Raw genomic sequence first — 22,372 nt, 5'->3', positions numbered from 1 at the left:
CCATTTATCTCCATTTAAACAGTGTATCAATGTATATATTTATGCCAACACTTGGCATGTCAGAAAGTTGCTTATCTTAGGAATTATAAAGAAATGAATAATCAAATATTTCTTAGCATTGTCAGTGGCCCACCTTTTTGATTGCAGCTGAGAGACAGCAAATCCCTGGAACTGGGCAGGGTTACACATTAGCAGCTGATGTGGGGATACTGAGTAGGAACATCAAAATAGTCGGTGAAGATTACCCAGTTTGGTCCAGGGAGTCTTTCGGTGCACGGATCCTGGTTGGCTCATTCACTGGACACATGATGACATTTAAAGGTTGGTAAATTTTCTGTCTTTTTTTGTGAAATATATAACATAGTTTCTTGTGTATATAATTCTCAGTTCTTCACCGGAGCACACAGAAAAATAAAGCTTCAAGAGTGATTATGCATTCTGTGTTCCTCTCCGAGTAAATTTCCTAACATTATTAGTTATTTATTTTATTTTCTTAGACAGTAAAAGTTATCAAACCAGGAAAGGATAAAGTGATAACTAGGCTGGCCTCTAAGCCAAACAGAAATCATTTCATAACTTCTCTTGCCTTTACTTTAAGGAAACCTTCAAATACACCGAATACAGAGAAACACAATGTAGTAAATTCTACTGTCACTGTCACCTCTAGTGATCATCAGCTACCAATTTCAGCCAATCCTGTTTTATCTGGTAGTATTTATCTTTGTCACTCCCTCCCCATTTGAAATCTAGAAAACTTTTTTTGATAAGTTTTATTAAACCCCACGGCCTGGAAGTAGAGTTCCTGCAGCAAATGCAGGGAAAATCCTATACCATTGGTGAGAGTGGGGTGTTGAAGTCTCCCTTTATTAAACTGTGGGGTTTTCTGTGTGTTTTAAGCTTTAGTAACGTTTCTATTACAAATGTGGGTACCCTTGTATTTGAGGCATAGAAGTTAAGAATTGAGACTTCATCTTGATGGATTTTTCCTGTGATGAATATGAAATGTCCTTTTCCATTTCTTTTGAGTAATTTTGGTGTAAAGTCTATTTTTGTTAGATGTTAAAATAGCTATGCTAGCTTGCTTCTTAGGTCTGTTTGATTGGAAAATCTTTTTTAACTCTTTACTCTGAGGTAATGTCAGTCTCTGATGTTGAGGTGTGTTCCTTGTATGAATTCTTTTTCACATACATTCTGTTAGTCTGTGTCTTTTTAATGGTGAATTGAGTGTGTTTATATTAAGAGATATTAATGACCATTAATTGTTAATTTCTATTATTCACAACATCAAGAGGGGAAATCCCATATCAGTTGGGGATCACCACAGCATGAGGAACAGTGTTTAAAGGATGCAGCATTAGGAAGGTTGAGAATCACTGAGTCTACTTCACTATGATTCTTTGTTGTGTTGGTATTTCAATGCCCTACCATTTACCTTAGTAACCTTTCCATTTTAATGACTAAATCCTTTACAAAGGAGCTAATAATTTTAAGTCTTCATTTTCCAATATAGCAAACACTTATTGCAGGTTTTTTTTTTCTGGAATTAAGAACCAGTCATTTCTGTAGCTAGCTCTGGTTATATAACCTTGGTGACAGAGGAACCCAGTGCATCCAGTTGACTTCAGCGACTTCCTGAAGCTTCAGAACTTGGCATAAAGTAATCTCCTGTAGATTGTTACCACTGTTTTTACTGATCTGCAATATCATCTTTTGTCACCTCAGTGGTACTATGACAAACTGGCCAGCAGGTGATTGCCAATACCCTTTCTGAAAGAGCCTCTGAAATAGAAATCTCTTAATAAAATCTCTTTATAACTGCAAGATTGAAACATCAAGTATATAGTGCTTCCATACTTTATGTGTGCTTTCTTAGCAAGGAAATATTACCATCAAGTAGAAGAAAACTGGTCCTTTAGATACAATTATAAATAAATAACACCTAACAAATAAATAATCTCAGCTATTGCAATGATTTGTGATATTCCAAAGGATCATCATGTAATTTAGATACATGTTAAATCTATATAATTTAAATTTCTGATTTTGCAGGGAAAGAGGGTAAAATTCAAAGACAAAAACAATAGGAAAAGATCGAGAATGTTTCATTTGAATCAAAGAAAAATAAGGTTTCCATGAAAAATTTGAGTAGTTTTATACAGCTTTTCAGTGTTTTCTTATTTTATTCATCTTTAGGAAATTTTCTTTTCATCTTATACTCTCACAGGAAATGCAAGAATAAGTAATGTGGAATTTTATCACAGTGGCCAGGAAGGCTTCAGGGATAGCACAGACCCAAGATACGCCGTGACATTCCTTAACTTGGGACAGGTTTGTGCTTTGATTTTTGTACTTGTTCAAAATAAAATTTCTTTTTTATACAAAAATCTTCATTGTACTAACCTTCAAATGTTATACCACACAGCTAGATTAATATAGTCACTTAAGCAACCACTTGCCCCGACCCAGCCAAAGTCTCGGTATCTTTTCACCCTTTCACTATAAATTGCTTACTTCTGTAATTACTACAAAAATTGAAAAACCTATGACAGAGTTAAATTTAAAAGAATCTTTAGCTTTAGCGCCTCTTTCTCAACTAATATATCCTTTACCTGCAGTGTTTAATCTAGAAGAGGTTTGTGTTAAGTTTTTATATATGTTCAAGATAAAATATGCACATTTTGAAATTTATTTGACTAAATAGTTGTCTTCAGATAGATAAATGTATCTTCTAATATTCCAGAAGTTCTTTGACCATATTGCCCATGATCATTTATAGACATAGTAACATTTGTTTCAATCATTTCCTGTATAGTTAAGGTCAAAGGTCATAGGAAAACTAATAAAATTGAACTGTGTGATGTTGTAGCACATGCACGATGCTCAGAGGCTAGCTTTGCGAGTTGGTTCTTTGCTTCCACCGTGTAGGTCCCGGGATTGAACTCAGTTTGTCGGCTCAGTGGAAAGTATTTTTGTCCACTATGTAATATCATAGGCCCAGCTTAGTTTTCACTGGCAAAGAATAACTTTCTGTTAAGTGAAGTGAGTACTGTTTAGGTTTCTCAGAAGACAAAGAGATTTAAATATCTCTGTCCCCAGTGAAAGGATAATTGTATCCTAAGACTGGAGAGTTAAGAGAGATGGAAAAGAGTGTTTCTTAAAGGAAATAACATGAATGTTTCTAGGCTTAACGTTGAAACCTCTTGAGCCTGTGATATGGCTCACCGGGCATAAGTGCTTTCTACTGAGCTGACAACCTGAGTTCAGTCCCTGAACCTGTATAGTGGAAGGAGGGGACCCACTTCCAAAGCTGTCCTCTGACTTCAAGCATGTGCTGCAACACATACACACACACATACACACACACACACACAGAGAGAGAGAGAGAGAGAGAGAGAGAGAGAGAGAGAGAGAGAGAATAAAGAAATAAAGAAATACAGACATGTTTTTATATTTGAAACCCCTGACCTATTCACTGACTTATTCCTATCAACATCTGGATTATGATTCTTGCCTGGAGTGTTACTATTGAATTTGTTAAAATCACTACTAGCAGTTTAATTATTCTGTAAAACAATTTTTATCCCATTAGCATTTTGAAGGTAATAATAGAAATCTGGACACACTGAAAAAGCCCTTGAGAAAATTCTAATCTCTATTTAAGGTGACCATATGGTTTCTACTTTATTTAATCATAAGTTCATGACATGAAAATCTTCCATGATTAAAAGACTACAGGGAAATCATGTCTTTTAAGAAAGAACGTGCGTATGTAATCAAGCTTGTTTGTTAAAAATCACCTAATTAAGATTTTTCTTTAAATTTTTATTATAAAAATGTTCATGCCTTCCAACTATTCCCAAGACTGAAGAACATGGTTTGTCTTATGTTCGAGGCTGTGCATTTCATCACGGCTTCTCCCCAGCAATTGGTGTGTTTGGGACAGATGGACTGGACATAGATGACAACATCATCCACTTTACAGTAGGAGAAGGTAATAGAATAACATTTTGGTTCACATAGTGCACCCTTCTGCGGCAATCTTCCTCTAAACGCTATAGCTAGGCTGTCCAGTTGATCTTCCTGTGAGGGTGGAAATGGTCTGTCTGTGCTGTCCAATCAGGCAGTCACTAAGTCACATGTGGTGAATTAGCCTCTGAATTGTGGCTCATGCATGGAGAGATGAACTTGTGTTTTGATTTTACTTAGTTATAGTTCATTTGCATCCAAATCGCCACCAGCAGCTATGACTGTACTATCAAATAGTAGAGACCTCAACCTAATGTGAGTTATTGAATCACTTATCTTTTCAATTACTATGGGTTAGACTGGAAAGATGCCCCAGTAGTTAAAGACATTTGTTGCTGGATTCCTATTACCACCAAGGTGGTTCACAACCACCCAGAACTCCAGATCTAGGAGATTTATACCCTCTTCTGACTTCTGCAGGCACCAGGAATATATGTGGTTCATATCCATACATACATGCAAAAAAAACTTTTATAAACATAAAAGGATCTACAATTTAATTGCTATGACTCTATGTTACATTTTAAATGTGTGTATCGTTATTCTGTGTGTGTCTGAAGTGGACAGGAAAGGGGCCTTCATGCCATGGCATGCAAGTGCTGGTAAGAGGACATGAGGAGTCTGTTTGCTGTTTCCCTTAGTATAGGCTCCGGGGATGGGACCTGTGTAGCCAGGCTTTGAGACAAACGTGTTTACTCACTGAGCCACTGAGCCTACCGAATTACTATGACTTTAAGGATACCCCTCGCGTATCAATCATAAAGATTATCCATGGGTAAGGTTATTTTATTTAAAAAATAATGCACAATATGAATATGTTTCTTTCATTTTTATCATATGAAGTACACTGCAAACTTATTTAATATACAAAAAGTTATGCATGTATTTAATAAAATATGAAGTAAACTAATTTAGCATTCATCTAGAGCGGGGGTTCTCAACCCTCCTAATGCCGGGATTCTTGCAGTTCTCCATGCTGAGGTGACTCCCAATGATGAATTTATTTCGTTGTTCCTACATAGCTGTAATTTTGCTATTGTTGTGAATTTTAATGTAAATATATGATATGTGACCCCTATAAAAGACCCCTTTCTGAGTCTCACCCTAGAAAGAAAGAAAAGAAATTGCAGAAACAATTAAAAACATTCCACATAGTATCTATTACAAAATTGCTATCTTTTTAAAACACAGGTATAAGAATATGGGGAGATGCCAACAGAGTTCGTGGAAATTTGGTTACCCTTTCTGTTTGGCCAGGAACCTACCAGAACAGAAAAGACTTGAGTTCAACTCTTTGGCATGCGGCCATCGAGGTAGGGAGAGCACCTTTATAATTATGAATGATTGTAACATAAACATCAATTCTGTGAAAGTCGTATCTCTCAAAATTGAATAGGATTTTTTCCTTAGATATTGATGATCAATTAAAGTAAATTGGTTGAACAAGTGAATGAGCTTTCTTAAAAAGTATTTTTTTCTTTGAGAATTCCATGGATGTCTATAACTCATTTTTATCATCCCCGCCTTCATTCCCACCTCCCGCTTTTATGAGAATTCTCTCTACACAACCTTCTCCCAACTTCATGTCCTCTTCCTGTATTTTTATAGCCCACTAAGTCTTCCTCTATGCTCATGGGTGTGAGGCAGTCTGCTGGAGCATTGGCAACCTGCTAGGGACCACAGTCTCAAAAAACTGAACTTCCTGCTCTAGCCATCATAAATTAGCAATAGCTCCGCAGCTGGAGTGGAGCCGCATAAGCCTTTTTCTTCTCCATTATGGGACACTGACTAGCCTGATCTTGTGCAGATTTTGTGGGTTCGTGGACAGAATGACCCTGCATCTCCATAAGACACTATTTTACAGCAATCTTTGGCTTTTACAGCCTTTCTAGCTCCCCTTGTATCATGTTCTCTGAGTCTTAGGGACATGTGATGTGATGTAGATGTTCAGTTGCAGGCTGTATGAACTTTGAAAAGTATGTTGCAAATTCTGATTGCTATTGAGTTTGTTGATGATGGTGTGTGTGTGTGTGTGTGTGTGTGTGTGTTTAGGTTTTCCTACCAATGTTTGTTAGTTTAAAAAATTATTTTTCTTCTCCAACATTATTCATCATTTTTAGGTTCTGTTATGGGGCCTTTCTGCTACTATTAGACTGGGCATCTTGTGGACATTGTAAATGCAAGATTGTTTATATTTATTAAAGATTACACATTTTATCCTTATTTCCCATGAAGTTCTTTGCAAATACTGCAGTATATTTTAGCTATAGAGTCAGACTTCAAATGGGAAATGGAAATTATAAAAGGATTTAGACAAAAGTCAAATACCTCTTTAACTTACTGACTATAGTATAGTAAGAGAAATTAATTTTAAAATAGCTGTTTTTAGAAAATGGGATAAGGATTAAGTTTTGTTGTTGTCTTCCTACTAAGTTCCTTAAAGAAAAACCCAAAAACTGAATACAACATACATGTGTGTGGTAAAAAATAAATATTCTTCTTTTCATCTATTTATTGTTAAAGTGCAATCAAACATCAATTCCAAATCTGTAAAATTATCTATAGAATTTTTAAAAAGTTATTACAGTCTAGAAAATAATTGCTTAATTGCTTCAAATGGTGAAAGAGGTTTTGCTTTTGTCTGTGTTTATTACTGCTTTGTTGATATTTCTATAATCCACACCTTCATTTTCCTTGACTTTGACTCAGCTCATACAGTGAAATTGTAGATTAATTACTATTACTTGATCTAAACAGGTCTATGATGGGAACAGATGTTGCTAAACTAATCACGGAATCTTATACTCCATTGTACTGTCCTCAGATATCTTTCTTTTAATGGACCACTTAAATTGACAACAAATTATAACAAAAATATCTTCTGATAATTTTGGACTTTGCCCCAAAGCTTATAAAACTCTCACCACATCTATGACTAAAATAAGAAGCAACCTCTGTGGTGTACCTTTCTAAAGAAGAACTTAAAAGCTAAGCGAACTAGCATATAAAGCACAGAGTACAACCTCCAGCACCACGAAAGGAAAAACATAATATGATTTCATTTGTACTAATATTTGAATGGGATGAGTTATGATAATTAAAGCAAAACTCTGAATAAGGATTTTTCCACACATGTTTTTAATACATTCCTTGCATAATGGTGTACTAGATTAACCCTAAGCATTTCATCTGTGGCCATGCCAGGTAAACAGAGGGACCAATACAGTCTTGCAGAACAACGTGGTTGCTGGATTTGGAAGAGCAGGATACCGCATTGATGGTGAACCGTGCTCAAGTGAGTCCTTTAACATGACATTGCTAAAACCCATGAAAAACTTGTCCGAATCATGAAAATGAGTGCTTTTATCATTTTGATGTCTGGTATGTCCTCCTTTTAAAGACTTAAACAAGGTACACAGTTTCAAAAACATCCAGTCTAACAGACAGATCCACCTGTTGCGTATGTTTGTGTGACACTGAGGATTGATGCCGGGTCTTGTGAATCCTGGGCAAGTACTCTATCCCACAACACCTGGATCCACTTTAAAGGAAAACCTTTTCTTTCTGTTGTTATCATCCCCAAGTTCCAATGGCCATATCAGTTCTTGACTCAGTGGGTGTTAGAATGATGATCTTGTTCCACTGCCACTTTATCCAATTCAGCATTTCCAAGCATACAGATGCATGCCCCTGGGGATGTGACTGTTTCCCTCCTGACCTAGAAGAATGAGTGCCAATAAGATGTAGTAAAAGCTGTGGCTAGGGAATTCAAGAGAGAGAGAGAGAGAGAGAGAGAGAGAGAGAGAGACAGAAAGAGAGAGAAGAATGGAGATAAATTTGACACATGCAAGTCATTGTGTTTCAAGTTTATACTTGTTTTCATCTAAACCTCATGCTTTTTCAAATCAAACCTATGCTTGATTTAAACGGATGCTGTAATTAGAGGAGTTAATAATGCAAGTGGCTATACAATTTGCCAGTGACTCCACAATTATTCAGAGTAATAAAAGGCAAATTAGATAAAGATAATGCCAAGCCAAAAAAAAATGAGAGCAAACCCATTAAAATATCATCACATTAAAACTTATATTGAGAAAAATACATACATATATAAACATATATGTGTATATATAATATTATCTTTAACTAATAGTGATTAAAATTACAAAACATTCCTTGTAACATTAATTTTCTGGGTCTCTATTTTTTTAAGATCAGGCTAATCCCATGGAAAACTGGTTTGCCAATGAAGCCCACGGGGGTTTGTATGGAATCTACATGAACGAGGATGGACTTCCTGGATGTTCTCTTATACAAGGATTTACCGTTTGGTCATGCTGGGATTATGGAATTTATTTTCAGGTGAATATGATTGAGACGGCGATGGCTCATTTTCTGTTGTGCTCATTCTTAGCACTGTCTAACTACAGCTTGTATTACAGACCACAGAGAGCGTGCACATCTATAATGTGACTCTGGTGAACAACGGGATGGCCATTTTCCCCATGATCTACATGCCACCATCGGTGTCTCACAAAATTTCTAGTAAAACAGTAAAAATTAAGGTAAGGAGAAAGGACGATAGTGAAGAAAGTAAAATTATTGAAAGTCTAATGAGAATAATGTCCCGAGTGTCTCTCTGATTAGCCCGTGGCTTTGAGATCACACAGACCTTTTCCTGACCGCTCTGCTTTCTCCACTCACCTCTTTTTTTCCACATAATCTGTGACAGTCACTGCAATTTCATCCTCTCCCTCAAGATGTTTCCTCAAACCGCAGAGATGCTAATGGCATGACCTCCACTTTGTATTTCCCCTAATTCTGCAAACGTCCTTATTTCTATCATCATAGAAACAGAACATTTCATTTACTATAATTATTCGCATGCATAATATATAATCATGCTTATAAATATTTGCTTGAGAGCAAGCATAATTACTTTGCTTTCACTGGAGTCTCATCCCTGTTGCTATCATCAGACTCAATTTTTGTTCCCTGAGATTTTTGTTTAATGAGCGCTTTACTTCTGACAATTTTAGCTTGTGTTTGGTTGCCATACAGTTCAGTATGATTATGTTTCCTCTTAGGAAAAGTAAGTATTAATGCTGGCTCATTTGACTGTTTTTGATAGAACTCATTAATTGTTGGAAGCAGCCCTGAATTTAACTGCTCTGATGTCCTCAGTAATGACAATCCTGATGTGGAACTCACCTCTGCACATCGAAGTTCTAGACCTCCATCAGGTAAAAATTCGGGATCTTCCTGTTGGGTACCATGCATATGTGAATGCAGTTGCTGTTAACCTGTTTCTCTTTGCTAAAAGGTGGGAGAAGTGGGATTTGTTGGCCGACATTTGCTTCAGCTCATAACATGGCACCTCGGAAGCCCCACGCCGGGATCATGAGTTATAATGCAATCAGTGGCCTTCTGGATGTCTCAGGCAAGTTAAATAAAGTCTCTCACAAATCTGCTCAATTTCTATAGAAATATCTAAAGCACCTATTAATTAATAATGCTTCATTATCAGGAGAATGTATTTAAGTTGATTTCTATAGTGATATGTTGAATATGTTCTAACAATTTGCTTTTGCTTTATGTGCATTAGTGTTTTGCCTACATGTATGTCTGTGTGAAGGTGTCAGATTTCCTGGAACTAGAGTTACAGACAGTTGTGAGATGCCATGTGGATGCTGGGAATTAAACTTAGGTAGTCTGGAAAAGCGGCCAGTGCTTATAACTTTTTTCCATCTCTCCAGCCCCTGCTGACTATATTTTAGCACGACAATTAAAGAAATCAGATTTCAGAACCATTTCAAGCGTGGTTCTCTAGTGAAATTTAGACGTGTTGTATGTGTGTAAGACGAATATGAATTAGTGCGTGGGTATGAGTGAGGGCACAATGAAGGCTAGCGGAGGAGGTTTCTCATCTTCTATCATTTAGTCTTATTGCCTTGAGATATGAAAGCTCACAGTTTTGGCCGAGCTGGTTAGCCAGGAGTCTCACAAGACCTGATTGTCTCTGACCCCTCAGGACATGCACAGCCATGCTTGGCCTATTCCATGGTTCATAGTTTACAAACTGAGGTATTCATACTTGCAGACCAACCACTCTGACACCCTGAGCCATCTCCCTAGACTCCTAATGTTTACATATTGAAGAATGATATTTAACATTTCTTCAAGAACAACAGCAAAATGCTGGCATAGTGATTTAATATTAATTTGCCTACTTTTCAGTAGGCCTTTTGGGTTGCTTCTAACCAAGCAGTTAAGACACTTAGTGCTACCCGAGAGTCTGTGTATGTGTCCTTCTCTCCTGGTTCACTGTGATAACACAGTTGAGACAAGCGAAACTACACCAACCACAGGAGGCATCTAAATTCATTATTTTATTACATTCTAACTTAGGGCCACTTCACCAGTCAAATGTTTAGATCAGACTCCCTAGAGGTAAACTAGGAAGTGGAATATTTTGCAAAGTGATTTGTTCAAGGTATGTTTTTAGGAGAGAAAGCATAAAGGAAAAGGGATAGCAGGAAGTAGATAACAGAGTATGTGGATTCCCTGAGGTGCAGTTTTCACCTGATCATTCAGACAGTTGTGACGGCCAAATTTCACCCCATATTTTTCCTGGCAGTTTTTCTTAATTCCTTTTGGTCAGGGCTGGCTATGACTATATCAGCAGTGATGAGGAGTGTCTATGTCTTAGGGCAAAGGAGACTATAAAAGGTCAAGAGAAATTCTATGGGAATGAAACAGCTGTTGCTACTCTGTGGGCAACCCCTGAAGGAAGAGCTAGAGTTGAGCTCGCTGGCCTAGTGAAGCTCTAGACAAGGTACAAACAGCATCTATCCCTACATCTGATTTCTACATATCTATGTTATCATTCAATTATTCATACACAGATTTCTTAAGATAAAATATATTTAATAAAGGTAGTAGAGAAACTTATTTAAAAGTTCTGGAAATAACCTTTAAGTTATTGCATTGTAAGTATGATTTAAAAAAAAATAAGTCTTTTATTTAATCCAACTTGGAGTACATAAAATATAAAAAGAGGCCTAAATAAAAACAACAGATCTATTACTCTTGCTGCATAATAAATCACCCTGAAAACTTGAAAAGTTTTCAACAATTAGCCCACAATCAATGGATTTGCAATGTGGACTTTGTTCAGCCAAGTAATTCTTTAGCTATTGTCCCTTAGGCATTTTCATTGAGTGTCCCCTAGTTTGTAGAATGAGGTTTGACTGGCTAGTTCATTAGAAATACCCTACTTCTTTCTATAAAATTTGATGTCTGGTGACTATTGCTAACCACTAGCCATGGTGATGGGAACGATTGAGCCACATATTCCTAGGCTTGCTTATGCATTGAAATTCATAGAATTTCAAGAAGCATCAAGACAACTACCCTTAACATGAAAGCATCATCCAGATGTCTTCTTATGCCACAATTAACATTGTTTTATGATTTAAACAAAGTGTCAGTGTCAAGTTGAGATAAAATGTGGGAGAGAATTACCGGGGTCATGCAGATATTAAGTTGAAATCATCTACTATAAATAAAGGGAGGTGCCTTTGTCATACCAGCCCAGAACTCCAGGGTCAAGGCAGTGAGGAAGAGTATATTGGTTGAAATAATTCTGGTCTCACATTGTTCTCCAGGGAAGGGTTATCATTTTTATATTACTTTTGTCTTAGGTTCAACATTTGTTGGCTTTAAGGATGTTTGTTCAGGAGAAACTAATGTGGTATTCATTACTAACCCTTTAAACGAGGATTTACAGCATCCAATCCATGTGAAGAACATACAGCTGGTTGACACTGCCGAGCAATCCAAAGTATTCATACACAGACCTGACATAAGGTATTGTTATGAAAACATATTCTTTATTAACTTCCTGTCCTCCATCCCCTGTTAAACATCTGAAAAGGTTACTATATTAAAATAACTGTTACTATCGAGAAACAGGTAGTTTTCACAGTATTCAGGCTTTGATAATGCAAATATAAGCGTTCTCAGGTGTTTTTACAAACAAGCTTTACTGTATCTATCCTGACCCTGTTTTCCGTGCACCATTAGTAGCATCATCATAAATGCAAAGTACGGGGATGCAGGCTTCATCTGCTTTCCCCGTTAATGTTTTTCCATCACTCATCATTAAGGGATAGGAGATATCTCTGTATCATTTTTTTTCTTTCAAATCAAGATCTCAAAGTCTTTTGGCTTTAAAAAAACTTGCAGCAACAAACATGCCTTCTTGTTTCAAAAGGGAAGGATCAAGGCACAGTTACAATTAAATCAAACCTAAAATCCATCACTATTAATCAATTCCTGAGCTTAATGAGAAGCACCTTGTGTTCACTCGTTGTATTCTCACTCTGAAGGCCGTGAACTCTCCCATTTCCTCAGGTCTGTCCTCCACAGCACATGCAGCCTGTCCTGCAGGCTCAGGCTGGCTTCATGCCTCTCCTTCTACCGTTCTTGGTTAAGATCATGTGGTCCGGGAATCTTGAGATCGCCACTGTAGCTCAGGTTGTTCCTTCACCAAAGGCTTTCCGTCAAGTACTCTGACTCTGCCACGTTGGGCCTCATTTCTCTTTTATTATGTTTTATTACCTGTGGTTTTCCAAATGGCCCATCACAGGCACTCCAAAAATGGGCTCAGGTACTGGACATCAGTTATTCTATTCCCAGTAATTATAATTACATAGAAACTTAGAACTAAGACCTTTTCTGATCAGTTAATGTCAAGATATTTCCAAAAAGAATGATTCTACAGATTTGAGGTCTTAGAATATTCTAGTCAACTCATAATATTTTTATAGGACTTATAAAACAGGAATTTAGTTGTAAGACTATATTAGAGAAAAGAAGTTTTCTGTCAGAAGTATTTGATCAGCTTGCAGAGACTCAGAGAGACAAAGCTCTGTAACTGAATGGATGTTTCCCACAGAGAAACACAATATTCCATCAATAGCTCAGCTTCATATGATTTGATTTTGATGACAGCCAACATTGACTTGTTAATCATTTTTGAACTGTGGTAGATTTATTCAGCACTAACACTAACCGGCTATTTAGTGGTCATTGACTTTTTTGGATGTCAGGTATAATTTTGATGTCTAGGTCATGAAGACTGTATTGTGGTTTTTGTTACGATTTGTTTTAGTTTTGTTTGGAGTGGATAATGTTGGCAATCTTCCAGATCTTTCTTGCCAAACAGCGCACTCATCCTTCAAAACTTCGCAGCCAAGAGTGGCTTTTTACATTTGCTATTATAGAAATCCCTGCATTACAATTTATCATCAGCCTTGCAACCCATGGAAAATGACCAACTGATTCTGGAGAATTCTGTCTCACCCTGACTCAATGCAGTTCACTTACCAAAACCTTTTTATAGAATCAGAATGAAGCTGGTCTGAATCAGCCAGGCATGCTCCATGTTGCTTCTTTCCTTGTGTCTTGAGTTATCTTTCCACAACTCACACAAAAATCAACCTGTGAGGCTTTGGGGAACCTGAATGAAGGCTGTTAGGGTCTGAGAAAAGTCTCCCCAAAAGACCAACAGCCACGTATGCAATAACAAGAGTGCTTTATGAATTCCAACATTGGGGTGGCACTTAGCAACCTCCAAAGAAGGTCACAAGTTCCTTTTAGAGGGAGTTCGAGGAATTCCAGTGAGGAGGGATTAATCTGGGGCTGATTGGTGGAGCAAAGATTAGTATGGGGGCTGATTGATGGAAGGTCCTTTCCAGCAGCAGGATAGGGCAAGCTATCTTTAGCCTGCAGAAGTATGGGGGATGTCTGCTGAGCTAGCAGAAGGACTTTGTGGGCCTGCTTAGCCAGCAGAAGGGCTTGTTGGGATGCTTACTAATGGTCACCCACAAGTTGTGGTTTTCATGAGACCTGCTTGCTCAGTTCTGTCCCATTCTAGTGAAGTGAAACTAAGGTCTGGTCTCTGTCAGGGCTCTGGTCTGCTGCCCGTCCCCCGGCCCTTTCCAGCCTTCTCACAAACAGCACACACAACTACACAGTTTGAGGGTACCTGAGCACCTTACAGATTAGATTACAAAAGCACCCAACACATACTTGAATATAAGGAACTCATTAACTACTGAAATAAGTTATTGAAATTCTCCCAAACATGTATTATAGCAAGAGATAACTGATAGTATTTCTCTCATGACAAAAAAAAAAATGAGAAGCATACTAGGCTTCAGGTCCAAGATTTTCACTACTGCAATGTTGTTGGAACTCTGGGCATGAAATACATTTCTTCACTATATATCACAGCACCTTTAAATACACAGTATATGATTTGAATGTATGATACATTGCATGCTCAGCAATCTTTCATTATTATATCTGAGGACACTCAATTAACACTGCACGTGACAGAAGATGAAGCCAATATACTATTTTAGGTTGAACTGTGAAGACATTTACAGTATTGTCACCTCTAGAATGGTTATCACTATGTAACAGAAGGATCACAATCCAAGTTTATCAGTGTGTACATAGATAAAATTATTTAAGATTATATATCAGCCTTCAACTAGCAAAGACCCTAAGATTTCAGGTAGGAAGGTGAAAGAGACAACAATTATTAAATATTTATATTATCTTATAGTAAGTAGTACTTTATCATTTGTAGAGACAAGAATGGTGAGAAAATTAGCAGAGACTACCAGGCCAACACAGAGATTTCCATCATGTCACAACAAAATGTTGACATCAACCTGAGGCATAGATAAATGTTAGTGTATTATGAACAACACACAAAAATCAAACCTATAATTGTACAAAATATGGGATACCAACATGGAGTTCTAAGTATATCTCCCACCTGTATAACTTGTCATTTTGAAAGGCTAATAAATCCAGCAGAATGGACTACATAAAGACCATGAAAAAAATCACTCTTCTTTGCAATGCTAATTGCACAGGCCAGTTTGTCCCACTAGAATTTTTCTGAAAAAAGAATCAATCAGTGACCTCATTTGTTTGTTTTGCCTTTTCTCCCCAGTAAAGTGAACCCATCTGATTGTGTGGACATGGTTTGTGATGCCAAAAGAAAGTCCTTCCTTAGAGACATGGATGGTTCCTTCCTGGGGAACTTGGGGTCAGTGATCCCTCAGGCAGAATATGAATGGGATGGTAACAGCCGACTGGGGATTGGAGACTATCGAATTCCTAAGGCGATGCTCACCTTTCTGAATGGAAGTAGAATTCCTGTCATGGAGAAAGCACCTCATAAAGGTCTGTTGTTCTAATAATAGAATCATAAGTCTATGATTAAACTTGAAGTTTATGGAATGAAGGTCCTTTTTTAAAAAAATTGGATAATGAACCAATAACTCGTTGCTTCTGTTTATTGATCCTATAAATAAGATAAGGACAATAAAAAGACATTTTGCAGAGATCTACCATTTCTAAAACATTAATACTCATGTTTCTAGGGATTATTAGAGACACGACCTGTAAATACATCCCAGCATGGCAGAGCTATCAGTGTTCTGGAATGGAATACGCAATGATGGTTATAGAAAGCCTGGATTCTGACACAGAAACACGAAGACTTTCCCCAGTGGCTATCATGAGCAATGGCTATGTTGATCTCATTAACGGTAAGTGTTCTGTGTAAGTGGACGTGAATTAGTCAAAGCATTTATTTAATGCAGAGAGCTATGTGAAAAATTATTTGCATATAAAACCAACAAATACAAAGACTTCTTGGCCTTCCATATTTTAGAAATAACTGTGTGCAAGAGTGAGATTTGACTCAGTGGTTTACCAAATAGGAGATCCAGGACATTTATTTCATATTGAGTATTTGATGGAATGTTGTAAGAAAGGCCGCTTGTTGGTTCCCGGCTGTTCAATCCCCCACAGCTCTGAATCAAATGTGTTGTGGAATTTATGGGTTGGCTAATAAACAAATGAGCAAGTAGCCAAAAAACATTAATGTATCTTGTTAGGGAATACAAATGTTCATTCTTTGCTGGCAGGCTCTGTCTTAATGAAACAGCTATGCTAAATACATTTCCTAGAAAACGACCCCAGAAAGCTAAGTCTTGACCGTAGTGTTCTCTATGGTCATACAGTTCTCTAACACAAATCCTAGCTAACACATTGTCATCTTTTTACTCCCAATCAGTATGAAAGGAAGGATAATAGGAGCAAGTTGCTTCTCTGTCTTCCATTTTAAGCCAAAGTTTAAGAACCAGCTGGGTAGACAGAGGATAAATAATAGGTTTAACTGCTGAGCTTGCATCTGAACCAAACTTTGCAATTTATTTTAAATATAAAGATTCTTCATATTTTGTAAGAAATAAACAAGTTCTAATGAAATAGGAACATGGACGTTGATTTTGCATGAATTTAGGCCCACAGGACCATGGTTGGTGTGCTGGGTATACATGCCAAAGAAGACTGTCCCTGTTCCATGGCATAGTGGCCCTGAACAAAATGTATGAGGTTTACTTCACTGGGACCAGTCCTCAGAATCTTCGGCTGATGTTGCTTAACGTTGAACATAATAAGGTGAGGCTAGATAGAAATACTGCCTTACCAGTTGTCAGAGTTCCAAACTGCTGGCAATTAAGTCTCACTCCAGCCTTCTCTAATTTTGTCATCCTTCTAGCTCGTTTATTAAGATCCATTAGTGTAGTACTGAAAGTGCCATTAATCTGGACAGGGTTTCCTTTCTTGGAAGAACACATATGTACCAAACTCCTCCTTCCAATATGCGTTGATTCCTAAGTGCCATTTATGAGAACTGACTGATATTTATGATCGAGTGACGAGCAAGCAAGCCTGAATTTTTAGACTAAAATCATGTATGACGTAAAGTAATATATTTGTTTTTCCTATTCTTACATGTTGATATTATGCATATACATACCAGAAATATATCTTTGGAATGTATTGCCATGTTTTCAGCATATTATTTTATTTTTTTTTATTTTTTTTTTATTTTTAAGTTTTTTTTTTATTAAGAAAAGAAGAAAAAAAACATAAAGAAGAAACAAGTTTCCACCTCCTCCCAGCCTCCCATTTCCCTCCCCCTCCTCCCACCCTTCTCCCCCTCCTCCCACCCTTCTCCCCCTCCCCCAACTCCTCCCCCCCTCCCTCTCCAGTCCACAGAGCAGTCCGGGTTCCCTGCCCTGTGGTAAGTCCTAGGTCCTCCCCCCTCCGTCCATATCTAGGAAGGTGAACATCCAAACTGGCTAGGCTTCCACAAAGCCAGCACATTAAGTAGGATCAAAACCCCGTGCCATTGTCCTTGGCGTCTCATTAGCCCTCATTGTTCGCCATGTTCAGAGAGTCCGGTTTTATCCCATGCTTTTTCGGTTACAGTCCAGCTGGCCTTGGTGAGCTCCCAGTAGATCAGCTCCACTGTCTCAGTGGGTGGGTGCACGCCTCGTGGTCCCGACTTCTTTGCTCATGTTCTCCCTCCTTCTGCTCCTCATTGGGACCTTGGGAGTTCAGTCCAGTGCTCACGTGTGGGTCTCTGTCTCTATCTCTATCCATCACCAGATGAAGGTTCTATGATGATATGCAAGATATTCGTCAGTATTGCTCTAGGATAGGGTCATTTCAGGTTCCCAATCCTCAGCTGCCCAAGGAACTAACTGGGAACCTCATGTTGGGCACTTGGGAGCCCCTCTAAGGTCACATCTCTTGCTCACCCTAAAGTGGTTCCCTTAACTAAGAATTGTGGTTCCATGCTCCCCTATCCACCTTTCCTTTATCCCAATTCTCCTGATTCCCCAAGTCCCCCCTCCTTCCCTTCTACCTTTTCTCTCCCCATCTCCCCTTACCCCCATCCCACCCCACCCCACCCCCAAGATCCTAATTTTCTCCCCGGCAATTTGGTCTACTTCCCTTAGCCAAGAGGATAACTATATGTTTTTCCTTGGGTTCACCTTCTTACTTAGCTTCTTTAGGTTCACCTATTGTAGACTCCGTGGCCCTTATTTATGGCTAGAAACCAATTATGAGCGAGTACATCCCATGTTCATCTTTTTGGGTCTGGGACACCTCACTCAGGATAGTGTTTTCTATTTCCATCCATTTGCATGCAAAATTCGAGAAGTCATTGTTTTTTACCGCAGCGTAGTACTCTAGCGTGTATATATTCCATACTTTCTTCATCCATTCTTCCATTGAAGGGCATCTAGGTTGTTTCCAGGTTCTGGCTATTACAAATAATACTGCTATGAACATAGTTGAACAAATGCTTTTGTCATATGATAGAGCATCTCTTGGGTATATTCCCAGGAGTGGTATTGCTGGGTCCAGGGGTAAGTTGATCCCGAATTTCCTGAGAAACCGAAACACTGACTTCCACAGTGGTTGCACAAGATTGCATTCCCACCAGCAATGGATGAGGGTACCCGTTCCTCCACAGCCTCTCCAGCAAAGGTTATCCTTGGTGTTTTTGACTTTAGCCATTCTGACAGGTGTAAGATGATATCTCAAAGTTGTTTTGATTTGCATTTCCCTGATTGCTAAGGAAGTTGAGCACGACTTTAAGTGTCTTTTGGCCATTTGAACTTCCTCTGCTGAGAATTCTCTGTTCAGTTCAGTGCCCCATTTTTTAATTGGGTTAATTAGCATTTTAAAGTCTAGTTTCTTGAGTTCTTTATATATTTTGGAGATCAGACCTTTGTCTGTTGTGGGGTTGGTGAAGATCTTCTCCCAGTCAGTAGGCTGCCTTTGTGTCTTAGTGACTATGTCCTTTGCTTTACAGAAGCTTCTCAGTTTAAGTAGGTCCCATTTATTCAATGTTGCCCTTAATGTCTGTGCTTCTGGGGTTATACATAGGAAGCGATCTCCTGTGCCCATCTCCTGTAGGGTACTTCCCACTTTCTCTTCTATCAGGTTCAGTGTGTTCGGGCTGATATTGAGGTCTTTAATCCATTTGGACTTGAGTTTTGTGCACGGTGATAGATAAGGGTCTATTTTCATTCTTCTACAGGATGACATCCAGTTGTGCCAGCACCGTTTGTTGAAGATGCTTTCTTTCTTCCATTGTATACTTTTAGCTCCTTTATCAAAAATGAGGTGTTCATAGGTTTGTGGGATAAAATCCGGGTCTTCTATACGATTCCATTGGTCGACTTCTCTGTTTTTATGCCAGTACCACGCTGTTTTCATTATTGTAGCTCTGTAATAGAGTTTGAAGTCAGGGATGGTAATGCCTCCAGAAGATCCTTTATTGTATAGGATTGTTTTGGCTATCCTGGGTTTTTTGTTTTTCCATATAAAGTTGATTATTGTCCTCTCCAGATCTGTGAAGAATTTTGATGGGATCTTGATGGGGATTGCATTGAATCTATAAATTGCCTTTGGTAGAATTGCCATTTTTACTATGTTGATCCTCCCAATCCAAGAGCAAGGGAGGTCCATCCATTTTTTGGTATCCTCTTCAATTTCTTTCTTCAATGCCTTAAAGTTCTTGTCAAATAGATCTTTCACTTCCTTGGTTAGATGTACCCCAAGATATTTTGTGCTGTTTTTGGCTATTGTGAATGGTGAAGCTTCTCTGATTTCCCTCTCTGCTTCCATATCCTTTGTGTATAAGAGGGCGACTGATTTTTTGGAGTTGATCTTGTATCCTGCCACATTACTAAAGCTGTTTATCAGCTGTAAAAGTTCTTTGGTGGAGTTTTTGGGGTCGCTTATGTACACTATCATATCATCTGCAAATAACGAAAGTTTAACTTCTTCCTTTCCAATTCGAATCCCCTTGATTCCATTATGTTGTCTTATTGCTATTGCTAGAACTTCAAGCACTATATTGAAGAGGTATGGCGAGAGTGGACAGCCTTGTCGTGTTCCTGAGTTAAGTGGGATGGCTTTGAGTTTCTCTCCGTTTAATTTGATGTTAGCTGTTGGCTTGCTGTATATAGCTTTTATTATATTTAGGTATGACCCTTGTATCCCTAATCTCTCCAAGACTTTTAACATAAATGGATGTTGAATTTTGTCAAATGCTTTTTCAGCATCTAATGAAATGATCATATGGTTTTTTTCTTTCAGTTTATTTATATGCTGGATTACATTGATAGATTTTCGTATGTTGAACCAGCCCTGCATCTCAGGAATGAAGCCTACTTGATCATAATGGATAATTTTTCGGATGTGTTCTTGGATTCGATTTGCCAGTATTTTGTTGAGGATTTTTGCGTCGATATTCATGAGTGAGATTGGCCTGTAGTTCTCTTTCCTGGTTGAGTCTTTGAGTGGTTTTGGTATCAGAGTAATTGTGGCTTCATAAAAGGAGTTTGGTAATGACCCTTCTGTTTCTATCTTGTGGAATACATTAAGGAGTATAGGTATTAGATCTTCTTGGAAGATCTGGTAGAATTCCGCATTGAAACCATCTGGTCCTGGGCTTTTTTTGGTAGGGAGGTTTTTGATAACCTCTTCTAATTCTTCGCGACTAACAGGACTATTTAGATTGTTCACCAGGTCCTGATTTAACTTTGGTATATGATATTTATCTAAAAAAGTATCCATTTCCTTTACATTTTCCAATTTTGTGGCATATAGGCTTTTGTAGTAAGATCTAATGATTCTCTGAATTTCCTCTGTGTCTGTGGTTATGTCCCCCTTTTCATTTCTGATCTTATTAATTTGCAAATTCTCTCTCTGCCGTTTGATTAGCTTGGATAGTGGTTTGTCAATCTTGTTGATTTTCTCCAGGAACCAGCTTTTTGTTTCATTGATTTTTTGTATTGTTTTCTGTGTTTCTATTTTGTTGATTTCAGCCCTCATTTTGATTATTTCCAGTCTTCTACTCCTCCTAGGTGAGTCTGCTTCTTTTTTTTCTAGAGCTTTCAGGTGGGCTGTTAAGTCTCCAATGTGAGCTTTCTCTGTTTTCTTTAAGTGGGCACTTAGTGCTATGAACTTTCCTCTTAGGACTGCTTTCATAGTGTCCCATAAGTTTGAGTATGTTGTTTCTTTATTTTCATTGAATTCCAGGAAGACTTTAATTTCTTTCTTTATTTCTTCCTTAATCCAGGTATGGTTCAATAGTTGACTGTTCAGTTTCCATGACTTTGTATGCTTTCTGGGGGTAGCATTATTGTTGAATTCTAACTTTAATCCATGGTGATCTGATAAGACACAGGTGGTTACTAATATTTTTTTGTAACTGTGGATGTTTGCTTTGTTACCGACTATGTGGTCGATTTTTGAGAAGGTTCCATGAGCTGCAGAGAAGAAGGTATATTCTTTCCTATTTGGATGGAATGTTCTATAGATGTCTGTTAAGTCCATTTGATTCATTACCTCCATTAATTCTCTTATTTCTCTGTTAGGTTTCTGTCTGATTGACCTGTCCATTGGTGAGAGAGGAGTGTTGAAGTCTCCTACTATTAGTGTGTGCGGTTTGATGGCTGCCTTGAATTTTAGCAATGTTTCTTTTATGTACGTGGGTGCTTTTATATTAGGGGCATAGATGTTCAGGATTGAGACTTCATCCTGATGAACTGTTCCTGTTATGAGTATAAAATGCCCCTCTCCATCTCTTCTGATTGATTTAAGTTTAAAGTCAACTTTGTTAGAGATTAGTATGGCCACACCTGCCTGTTTCTTAGGTCCATTTGCTTGATAGGCCTTTTCCCAGCCCTTTACTCTGAGTAGGTGCCTGTCTTTGTGGTTGAGGTGTGTTTCTTGTAAACAGCAGAATGTTGGATCCTGTTTTCTTATCCAATCTCTTAGCCTGTGCCTTTTTATAGGTGAGTTGAGTCCATTGACATTAAGTGATATTAATGACCAGTGGTTGTTAACTCCGGTCATTTTTTTTTAGTCGTAGAGTTTGTGTGTTTCCCTTCTTTGTTTTGTGTTGGTGAAGGGTCTCTAGATGTCTGAGTTATTGTGGTCATTGTTGGACTCCTTGGTTAGTGATTTTCCTTCAATTACTTTCTGTAAGGCTGGATTTGTGGCTGCGTATTGTTTAAATTTGTTTTTATCCTGGAAAATTTTATTTTCTCCATTTATAGTGAATGAAAGCTTGGCTGGGTATAGTAATCTGGGCTTGCACCCATGGTCTCTCAGTTTCTGCAGTACATCTATCCAGGACCTTCTGGCTTTCATGGTTTCCATGGAGAAGTCAGGTGTAAGTCTGATAGGTTTACCTTTATAAGTAATTTGGCCTTTTTCCTTTGCAGCTCTTAATATTCTTTCCTTATTCTGTATGCTTTGTGTTTTGATAATTATATGGCGAGGGGATGTTTTTTTTTGATCCAGCCTATTCGGTGTTCTGTATGCTTCTTGCACCTTCATAGGAAAATCTTTCTTTAGGTTGGGAAAGTTTTCTTCTATAATT

At 38.0% G+C, this 22,372-nt stretch overlaps 1 protein-coding gene across 1 annotated transcript in view; it reads left to right on the top strand.

Moving 5' to 3' along the window:
• The window catches only part of Pkhd1l1 (PKHD1 like 1), a 133,228-nt gene that overhangs the window by 95,744 nt on the left and 15,112 nt on the right, over window positions 1-22,372 (top strand). Inside the window, exons 59-71 of the mRNA XM_041637621.1 lie at window positions 148-321; window positions 2,225-2,328; window positions 3,862-3,991; window positions 5,218-5,339; window positions 7,231-7,321; window positions 8,240-8,388; window positions 8,469-8,591; window positions 9,158-9,269; window positions 9,350-9,466; window positions 11,730-11,895; window positions 15,059-15,291; window positions 15,492-15,659; window positions 16,418-16,575. Of these exons, the coding sequence (XP_041493555.1) occupies window positions 148-321; window positions 2,225-2,328; window positions 3,862-3,991; window positions 5,218-5,339; window positions 7,231-7,321; window positions 8,240-8,388; window positions 8,469-8,591; window positions 9,158-9,269; window positions 9,350-9,466; window positions 11,730-11,895; window positions 15,059-15,291; window positions 15,492-15,659; window positions 16,418-16,575 (1,847 nt within the window). The remainder of the gene's footprint in view (window positions 1-147; window positions 322-2,224; window positions 2,329-3,861; window positions 3,992-5,217; window positions 5,340-7,230; window positions 7,322-8,239; window positions 8,389-8,468; window positions 8,592-9,157; window positions 9,270-9,349; window positions 9,467-11,729; window positions 11,896-15,058; window positions 15,292-15,491; window positions 15,660-16,417; window positions 16,576-22,372) is intronic.

Source organism: Microtus oregoni, unplaced genomic scaffold (assembly GCF_018167655.1).
Source record: "Microtus oregoni isolate MIOR12 unplaced genomic scaffold, Mior012 000053F_ref0000044, whole genome shotgun sequence".
In the NCBI taxonomy this organism is placed as follows: domain Eukaryota; kingdom Metazoa; phylum Chordata; class Mammalia; order Rodentia; family Cricetidae; genus Microtus; species Microtus oregoni.
Note: the sequence above shows the minus strand (reverse complement) of the source record. Positions and strands in the feature narration are given on the sequence as shown.